Genomic DNA, 10,507 nt, shown 5'->3' with positions numbered 1-10,507 from the left:
GAACATGTCTTTTTCGTAGTTTCCTCTTAAAGCCGCCGATCAATACGCCCGCCTGCAATTAAAAACATTGGAAGCTTCCTTTCTCAGTCCCGCGTTTGTTTGTGCGCGCGCGCGCGCGCGCGCGTGTGTGTGTGTGTGTGTGTGTGTGTGTGTGTGTGTGTGTGTGTGTGAGAGAGAGAGAGAGAGAGAGAGAGAGAGAGAGAGAGAGCGAGCGAGAGAGCGAGCGTGTGTGTGACGTCAGTATGACACTTAACCCCTGCTGCGGAAAGCTAGTGACAGCAGTGGGTTCGCAAAGCGCGCCGCTCGGCTAGAAAGCTTTTAACTTACTATGCCATTATTGATCAACACCACGAGACTTGGGCGAACTGGCAGCTTGCACTGAAATGCACGTGGTAGGTGTTTTTTGTTTTTGTTATTTGTTGTGTTATAATTAATCTTCCTCCTTGTTTGTATTTGGTTATGGACTTGGCAGAATTGATTTGCTTAAATTTAGAACTGAATGCAAAGACACTGACAAGCTGATTGGTTTTGAAATAGCAATAGGGCTGAAGTTCCCTCTAAAACTACTCATAAATGGTCCGATAATAGTTAGCTCCTGTCATTGAAGTGCAAAAAAAGTAATTCCGCTGCCCGTGGGCTATAAATTGCCGCTGGTTTGGTGAGATATTTAGAATATAAGACGTAGCATCATTATATAATAACTTTGGTGTGAATCTGACCTCAAAACGTATGTTTAATATACTTTAGATATGCTGGAAAAACTCCAGCGTCACAACACTGCTTTTGACTCTGGTTTGCTGATAGATGAACAATATTAAACGATATCAATTCCACAACAAATGAAATTCTGAATGTTGTGAAATTTACCTCAGAAAGCATGATATGGAGAACCTTAATTATCGACTGTAAAATAAATGAAATTTAAAATATTAATTTCCTTTTTTTTTTTAGCTTATTACAGAAATCCACAACGGACAATTTATGTATCTCTGTCGTTTTCATTTCTGCGAACAGATTTGATCAGGTGAACAACTTTTAAATGTACTTTACTGTACCTGATTTTTCTAAGTGAACTTTATTTCAGGACGATAATAATTAATACAATTTATTATTATTATTATTATTATTATTATTATTATTATTATTATTATTACCTGTCATTTTATATTGCAGTTTCGGCACACAAAACATAAAGTAATAGATTACAATTTTAAAAGTCAGCAAAAATTACTTCTAGCAAGAGAGCATTCACAAAGGTTTGCTCAGCGAAGAAGATTCGATAGTCCTTAAGTGGCGAGTCATGTCCAATATTAGTAGCACATGAATTATAATTTGTTATAAATTACACTGTATATTATCTCATATATCGTGAGTAGATTGATAATTTAAAAGTTCGTTTGTCTTTGTAATGGCCAAAGTTCTAATCAAAGGGTCTTTGGGCGTAAAACGACACAAAACAATGCAAATCACTCTTTGGTATATACACGGAAAGTTACTGAAATTATAATTATAATTATAATTATAAAATTAGAACTGCACACTTTGTTTGTTTTAAAACCCTAACTATGAGGTTTGTTTTTTAAACATTTATGCTAAGTAATTAATTTTTTTCCATCTTAGAGACTGACCTATAATTTTAAATAATTCCTACTGTATCAAATTAATATAATCTGTGATGGATATGAACTTGAAATTGTTTCTAATAGTGCTGACGGCTTCAAAACAACATAAAACAATAGCGCAAGAGAGACAGCTTCTCGCAGCCTGAGACCCCGTAGCCAGCTGCGAGATCGTTATTTTCTTATAAAAATGCAATTTCCGTTTTCCGTCCATGGGTGCACTTTGAAGCTTGGTGCACAGTGACATATGTCAGGTCAACTGATGATTACGACTGGTTGTGATTATAGATCCATAAAACATCGTTTTTCATTAAATAAACATTATAGTGATGGAGCACGGTTCCGTTTAATTTACATCCCACAACAATATCAACGTGAAATTAATATCGTGCAAGCTTGTAGCCATATATCAAACCTATTTGTGACAGACTTACGTGATTAATATATATTACACGGTATATATTATATTATACGCATGATTTGGGTTTGAATAAAAAGATTTAACGGTGCTCTTTGAAAAACTGATACACCCTCTTATTAACATTGTTTTGCTTTCATATTCCTTTAAATTAAATTGATCGATTTACAGTTCTGACAGCCCACCCTAATTTTCTTGTGGAATGTTATGTTTGGCTCACGCGGACGGCGAATTCAAATGCAACCGTTTTTCAGCGTTAATACTAAACCTTGTAAGGAAATCTCGCTACCAGGTCACATAACCTAGCCTGGGAGTGTGTGTGTCTCGCTTTATTTTGTACATATGGTTTCCCTTTCAAACATGAATGAACGAACAGTCCTCCAGTGTCTGTTTTGTTAAACATATGAACAGTATAACTCAGAATACCAAGTACCTTTTCTATAGCGAAGTCGGCAGGAGTAGTCAGCCGAATAAACGCCTGTATATTAACAGCATATTGCGCACACAAGTCTGCCTAAATTAGGATGTTCGAAACATGAATGAATAATTGCAGGTTGCAGATTCATGACTTGTCTGGACAGTACCTACTAAAAACATAACATCACTTTATGTGGCAACCGTTTATCTTCTAGATATTTTAACGCATATGGAGATCTTTTGATAGGCCTAATTACAATAATTTTTATAATCTGTTTTGACAGACTGTAAGGGTAGGTGGTGTTTTGGGTGGTGTTTTTCATTAAGTACTGTATTTTAGATCTTTTTTTTTTTTTTTTTTTTTTTTTTTTTAACTCTAAACGCACAGCACCATGTCTCTAGTAGATTACAGCGGACAGGGCAGTTTAACAAATAGCCCATACCAAAGACGTGTGTGTCTGACAGACACGAGCCTTTATCTGAAGATACGAGCAGTGAAAATCCATTTTCTGAGGCCTGTCAGTGTTCCACTGTCACTGCTCCACTAAAATTAGATTAATACACCTACAGCACCGGCTTCCTGGAATGTTCTGAAACCGTCAGTGCCTGTAGATGGCAAAAATGACTGCAGTGTGGGGCCTCTGGCACTACTTAATAGCGGTTGCCACTCTATCAGCGAGGTTTCAGTTGTCTTATGTTTATAAGAAGAAAAGTATTTTACCAAAGCTGTTACGGTATAGCTCCGCGCGTGGGTTCTATGCACCGGTGCACGACGACACAACGTTGACTTAGCTATCCACTGAGTTGTCTTGTTTCTTGTATCTGTCTTGCTTTAGTTTATTTTTAATATTGTCGTAAGTACTTTTTGGCTGCATGTCTTGAATGTGTATGTGTTCGTGTAAAAGAACACGTGTTTCTCTTTTGAAAGGTAAACATTTAAAATGCTGTGATTAATAATAGGGACCAAAACGAATGTTTTCCCATTTGGCCGTAATTACAATTAATTGTGCAATTCTAAATGCCCAAAGTCTTTGTTGGAATTCTCCGGCAAACTCTCTTCCTCCTCCTGAGTCTTTGCGGGAGCGCTTGTCAGAGCCTGAGCGTGAAACACCAGCAAAGTGTAATCCATGACGAGGTATGTTAAAGTGTGACAGGCCGACAAAACCTCAGGGATCTGCTCGAGAGCGCAACGCAAAAGCTCACATTTAGGATTTGAAAAGCAGCACTAAGCTGACAGGTATCCAGGGCTTTGGAGAATGAATCTGCAAATTCATTCAAATGTGCTAAATCCATTTGAGAGAGATTAGACACGACGGAGACTTGGCCTCGTAAATTAACAAAATAGTCTATGTAAAAGCTCGTTAGCAGAATGTTATTTAAAGTATTCAAGTTAAGATGGTCTTTGGTCAAACATGCATAGTCTGTGTCTACCAGATCTTTCTAGATCTTGTTACATCTAGGCCTATGTTTGAACAAAGTAAACGCAAGAAACCCCAACCTTGTAAATTGGTTTATGGGCCCAAGAGGCTGCTTACTGTCACCTCAACGACCAGGGCAGCAAATGGGGGGTAAAGAAAAACTACCTGGACTTGGAGCAATATTCACAACGTATCACAAACGGATAACGGAAATATGTTTTGTAACATAAGAACATTTAAACGCATCCTGTCATATTTGATGCTTACACAGGTTTATGACTGCTGGGCGCCTTAAACAAAATTATTATGTCAATTTATTTTTGACGTCGTGGTAACATTTTGTAGCCTGTGGGCTAAAGAAGAACCGCTATCATCTTCAAAGAGGGGTGCGTCTTAAGTGTATCGAGTTATCTAACTTCTCCCCGTCAATCGTAGCGTCTGAATTTATGGAAAGAGAAAGATAAATTGTGGGCACCATAACTACCTGCGCAGCTGGGATAAGACAAGACAAAGACTGCTGTACGAAGTGTAAATGTGGCCTTTGGGAGAGAATTGTCCCTAAATACCAGAACTAAAACCTTTAGAGGATCACCGGTCCATCGAGGAGCCTCCATGTAGCCTAATGAGTTCTGTTTAATTAACAATCTAATGTAACCGATTAAAAGTGCAGTAACGGGAGAGGTCACCGCCACCCCCACCAGCCATATCGCTAACCCGTTCCACTGAGCCTCGCCGCAAGCCGCGAATAGCTATCTTCACCCCCTCCCCACTTTCCTAACTCTACAGCCTTACGCATCGTCTTCCTGACACAGAGACGCCACTTCGAAATCCGAGATCCAATTAATCAGACTATCAATTAATGCGGATACGTTTTTGACAGTGTTCTCGTGTTTCCCTCGGGGCATGTCGCAACACGTTTGGAATGATCGCATGCCGAGCACCGAATCCCGGGAATGCGGGACGGGCGAACAGAAGGTGCAGTTGAACCACTCGTCACCCCAGTGTGTCAGAATGAATTGTTTTGTGGCGTTTCCAATGAAAGTACGGCCAGCTGAGCAGTCTAGATGATATGTTTCGATTTTTTTTAAAGGAAACATGTGCTGGGAATTCTACGAAAATGAGAGCGAATGTGGGAGAGAAAGCGAGAATACAAATATAAAAAGAAAGCGAGGGAATTTTGCGTTTTTACTTCTCACCCTCTGTATTGCCCCCTTTTGCCCCTTTGCCCCTGGGTCCCATACGGTTCCTCAAATTTCAGGTGGTGGGCTAACTGAGGGCGGCGACTACTCTCGCGAAACTCCCGCTCCTCTCCTACCGGGTCCGTTTATGCATCCCTGCTGACTCTGCTGTCAATGTCAAACGCTTGTTAGACCACCATCAATCATCAGCACTTAGGAATAGTCTTGGAACGATAGGGGCAGGTGATACAGAGACAGAGAGAGCAAAGAAAGATGGAGGGATGCAGAAAAGGAAGGAGAAGGCTTGTTAATTATAATTACCAACGGGATTAAAATATCCCAAAGCATAAGCTCAAATAATTAGGAAAAATGTTTGCTAGTCTAGAAGTGTGTTGTGGGAATTCAGATATTGGCTGAGTTAACAGGGAAAAAAAATAAGTTGCAGAGGTACTGACTGTGGGATTCACACACTGAATCTGTTGGGTGTGAAGCTGTTCTTTGGCATGACTGCCTGTTTCACAGTCTCCTAAGGCTACAAGCTGACAAAACAGTCTGTCACGCTGTTCATGGAAAAGTGTGATCATTGTTCATCATGTCTGTGGGCAAGTTTTTAAACTTTCCTTGGTGTTAAGTTCTTGACATAAAAACAAATAAAAAGCCACTCAGTCTCAGAGGGAGTAACACACATGTAGCCACAGAGATCAGGACTACATGCGTCTGCTGCATGTTTACCTGATAATTTTATCCAAAGCAACTTACAATTATGACTGAGTACAACTTAAGCAATTGAGGGTCAAGGATCTTACTCAGGGGCCCAACGCTGGAAACCCAGCAGGGGCTTGAACCAGCAACTTTCCAATTACAAGTCAGCCTACCACTACCACTGCTGTAGGAGATGTTCTGAAGAGACTGCCAGTTCTACATGCATTTCTCACATTCAGTGAGTACCACTCTGTGTTTTCCTTTAATCTCAGACTCCCGTCTCTCTCTTCCCCATCCTTCGTGGAGCCGGACATCCATCTTCCATGCTGTCTTTGTTGCTGAATGTCTCTCCTTCCTTTTTTCTTAACAGTTCATGATAAAGGCATTGCGTTAATATACCGTGGTAAAACAGCCGCTGTATCTTGTAACAGGAAGCTGTAAGTTGTGTCCAGAGCAGGGTTTCCACTGTTTATCATGTACATAACAATCCAAGTTCAGCCAAATGTGTGCAAAATGAATTTGAGACAGATAAGACACAAAAAACTTGTGCAAGGTCTATAGCTCATAAATTAATAAAATAGCCTGTGTAAATGTAGCTTGTTAGTAGAATATTATTTGAACCATTTAAGCCTCTGATGAAACATATAACATGTCTCCCGGACGTTACTGGATCTCCAGTGTTTATTTTAGGCCTATGTTTAAACAGAAAGTAAGCAATGATATTGGATCAGCCATAATTTCTCTTATGTTGGCCTATTTGCTTACAGAGTTGTTCACTGCTAGATCAAGCAACCAGACAAGTTTTCAGTCTTCATAGGCTTGGGTGCAAATTCAATGTAGATTGTTTACATTCATTTATTTTAGGCCTAAAAACAATATTCAGCTAATATCATAAGTGGCTATCTAACGAACACATATTTTGCCAATTTCTTCTTTGTCATGATATATTGTAGCTTTTAAAGATAACTAACTATTATTGATAGTTTTCGGTTTTTGGTTTAGCTAAAATATATACCTCCAGCTTCTTCCATCCAGTGTCAGGTGTGAATTTATAGACAGCAACACCCAGCTGTGGCAAGAGCAGGTTTGCTAATCTTCATTATAGATATAAGAAATTGTTAAGTAAATATAAAATAAATGCTGTGTCACTTGCCTGGTTCTGTACCTTTTCTTTAAGATTTTATTTACTCCTCTATCTCTTTATATCTTATTTTATCTTACTATCTTTCTTTTCTTCCATTTTTCCTCTAATCCTATTTTTCTTCACTCTTCATATATCTTCTCTTTTAATAGTTGACGTCTGTTTCTTACCTCAATTTCTGTTCCTTCTCTCCTTCTTTGTTCCCCGATTCTTCCCCACATGGTTTGTGCAGGTTTGGATTAGGAATGGGAGGATGACTATAAATTTGATGAATGGTATTGGGGTTGGAAAAGAGGGCCAGCTGTTCCTCATGCTTTTTGTCATCCCTCTCAGAAACTGCCTTTCCGTGTTCACATGCTCGTTTGGCCCCTTTCTTCGTGGGATTTTAGTCCCAGAGATGTTGAGTTGAATAGGGTTTAAAAGGCCTACATCAGGCTTGGCACTGTGACACAGACCACGCGGAGGGAGCCCCCCACTGTCACACTGGATGCTGATTGGTCAGGGCTATTGGCGTAAAATGGTCGACTCCCATCACTTGGAGCCTGTGGCATGAGCGGGGATGTTTTCAATTGGGGCACAGGTGGTGTGGTCAGACAAAATGGATATCGTGATGCTCACACTCTTTTGGCCTTCATTCATGTGTCAAATAAATCCATCAGTCACCTTTCCTGTTATGATGTGACCCCTTTTTTTTTCTTTCATTAAATGAAATTCTTCTTACTTCTTTTCCCTCTTCTGTTGCAGGCCCAATGACATCATGTCCCAGTATTACTCCCTTCCCTCCCCGGCCTTCTCTTTCCTCCTTCTGCTCCTACTCACTTTCTTCCCTCCCTCTTTCCTCTCGCTTTCTCTTTCTCAATCCTCTCTTCGCTGGGCCTCATCCAACGACCCCTGCTACCACCATGATGGGCATCCACGCCACTGCCTGTCCGATTTCATCAATGCCGCATATGGCGTGCCTGTGCTTGCCCAGGGTCTTCTGCAAGGGTCGGAGAAGAACACCAGTGCCCTGACAGACCTCCACAACCCCCACAACCTGACCTGCTGGACGGCCTCTGAAGCTTCAGGTGCCAGGGACTGGACCTTAACGGTGCCCCTTGGCAGACGTTTTGAGGTCACTTACATCAGCCTGCAGTTCTGCCAGCAGGTGGAGCCTACCACGCCGTTCTCCATCTCGATCCTGAAATCGATGGACTATGGTCACAGCTGGCGCCCCCTGCAGTTCTACTCCAGCAACTGCATGGGGAAATTTGGTCTCCCAGCTCAGTCTGTGGCTCTGACCAGGCACCAGGAGACAGAGTCCCTTTGTTCCGATCCGAGGCCCTTGCAGAAGCACCGTGGAGGGATGGTTTTGGCCTTTTCCACCCTGGACGGACGCCCTTCCTCAGCAGATTTTGAATACAGTCCTGGGCTTCAGGACTGGGTGACTGCTACTGACATCAGAATAGTATTCCACCATTCACAGGGTAAAACAGATAAGCTTGACACAAAGATAGATGAGGAGGGTGAGGTTCTGACATGGAGAAAGGGATCAAAGGGTGCAGTTGCAACTCAAAGTGAGAAGGATAGAAAGGAAAGTGCTTTGAAGATGCAAGGTAAGGATACTATTGATAAGAGTTCAGAAGGAAATGGACACAGGAAAGGGGGACAGGCAAGAAAGTCATCAAGGAGAAATCGCAACAAGAGTTCCTTAACAGAAAGTGGACACAATGTGACCCACAAACAAACTGAGGCTCAAGATGGCAGGCGCAAAGGTGGAGGTCGTAAAAAAGATGCACCCCATTGGAAGCCATGCCCAAAAGGCACATGTGATTGGATAGTAGAAGGGCAGGGTCAGGGCTCTAAGAGGGAGTTGAGGAGAAAGAGGAATAATGTTGGAATCGAAAGATCTCGTTCCAGATCAAGAAACAAGAACAGCCACCACTTCCGCCATTCCTCGCTCTCAGCTCCTCCTAGATTTCCTCTCACTCTCGCTGACATCCAGGTGGGTGGCAGGTGCAAGTGTAATGGCCACGCCTCCCACTGTCGTCGGGACAGCCAAGGTCAGGCGGTTTGTCAGTGTGAGCATCACACAGCTGGACCAGACTGCGATGTTTGTGAACCATTCTACTATGATCGGCCCTGGCAGCGGGCCACACCCACAGAGCCACACCCGTGCGTCCGTGAGTTATGATTGTACAGTGTGTGTATCATTGTCTGAATAATCTTATATAGTTTACTGTTCTTTAAATCCAGGTCTATTAATTAATGAACTGATTCCCAAACTCACACTAAAACTTAAGTAATTCCATGATCTTATAACCATCTCTCTTTATCCTGTACCTTTACTCACAAACACTTTCTGTTTGTGTCTCTCTCTCTCTCTCTCTCTCTCTCTCTCTCTCTCTCTCTCTCTCTCTCGGTTTGTTGTCACTCTCAGCATGTGAGTGTAATGGCCACTCCAGTAAATGCAGGTTCAGCATGGCAGTGTTTCAGCAGTCTGGCCGGGTCAGTGGAGGGGTGTGTTTGAAGTGCAGGCACCACACAACTGGGCGCCACTGCCAGTTCTGCCAGAGTGGATACACCCGCAACAACAGCAAGCCCATCAACCATCGCAAGGCCTGCCAACGTCAGTCTGTGTGTGTGTGTGTGTGTGTGTGTGTGTATGTGTGTGTGGTGTGTGTGTGTGTGTGTGTGTGTGTGTGTGTGTTTGTGTGTGTGAATGCCTACATGATGAATGCATGCTATGTAATACTGTAAAACTGGTTTAAATAATAACTTTCTGCCACTTATAACATTGGTTTATCAACTTATAACATTTTTGACCTGACAATTTAAAATCTTTTTAAAAATGTCTTACCATTGATTCACATGGTGAATTTTTATCATATTCTCTTGGTGTGAGTTAGAACCTGGTTCGTTTAGCTTGTGTGAGAGACAGAGAAAGGGTTAGAGTATGTGTCTGTGTTATGGCTACACTGTGAGTGTTGGAATGTGCTCTGACATTTGACCTCTGCTCTCATGTGCGTGGCATGCTTTTCGGTCTGAATATAACATCAATTCACACTGGCTGTGTGCGGTCTTCGTGTGGAGGGACATGGTCGTGTCATGCTTCACTAGGTTAACTCATAATTTAATGTGGATGTCGTATATGAAAGGCTCAGAAATATATACAACACCTAAAGCATAGTCATGTACTTTATGAACCTTGGAGGGTAAGAGCAAACACGTAAATATTTGAGTTTAGCGTGACAAAAACATTTCAAATGTTCAAAAAGGGATAAATTTACACTTTGTTAATGCTGAGGCTGGCCTGATTATTTGAAAGTGTTTAAATGTTTGCAAGGTCATGTTTAAATGTTTGAATGAGCGCTAGCTGAGTCGAAGCAGAGCTGCTCGGTTATGTCTGCTGGTTGCTCTCTTCCACATCATCCGGTTGTCATGGGGATGAGTGCTGTGGGGATGAAAGGGGCTGAAATGTGTCCTCAGAGTGATGCTAACCATTACCGGGTTTTATACCCACTTTTCCCCCCATTGCCTTTATGTGTATTTATGTTACTTGGTTTCTCTTCACCACCCCTCTGGTTTATATTTAACTTTATCCCATTGCACTCACAACCATAAACCTTACATTT

The 10,507-nt window shown here is 41.7% G+C and overlaps 1 protein-coding gene across 1 annotated transcript in view; it reads left to right on the top strand.

Annotated features, from left to right (window-relative positions):
• The first annotated feature begins 259 nt into the window (after positions 1-259).
• Positions 260-10,507, top strand: part of ntn5 (netrin 5) — a 14,492-nt gene continuing 4,244 nt past the window's right edge. The window contains exons 1-3 of the mRNA XM_027008677.3: positions 260-392; positions 7,638-9,055; positions 9,313-9,501. Coding sequence (XP_026864478.2) covers positions 7,651-9,055; positions 9,313-9,501 — 1,594 coding nt within the window. The 5' untranslated portion in view covers positions 260-392; positions 7,638-7,650. The remainder of the gene's footprint in view (positions 393-7,637; positions 9,056-9,312; positions 9,502-10,507) is intronic.

This window comes from Electrophorus electricus, chromosome 13 (assembly GCF_041902795.1).
Source record: "Electrophorus electricus isolate QZ-2024a chromosome 13, ASM4190279v1, whole genome shotgun sequence".
Lineage (NCBI taxonomy): Eukaryota > Metazoa > Chordata > Actinopteri > Gymnotiformes > Gymnotidae > Electrophorus > Electrophorus electricus.
Note: the sequence above shows the minus strand (reverse complement) of the source record. Positions and strands in the feature narration are given on the sequence as shown.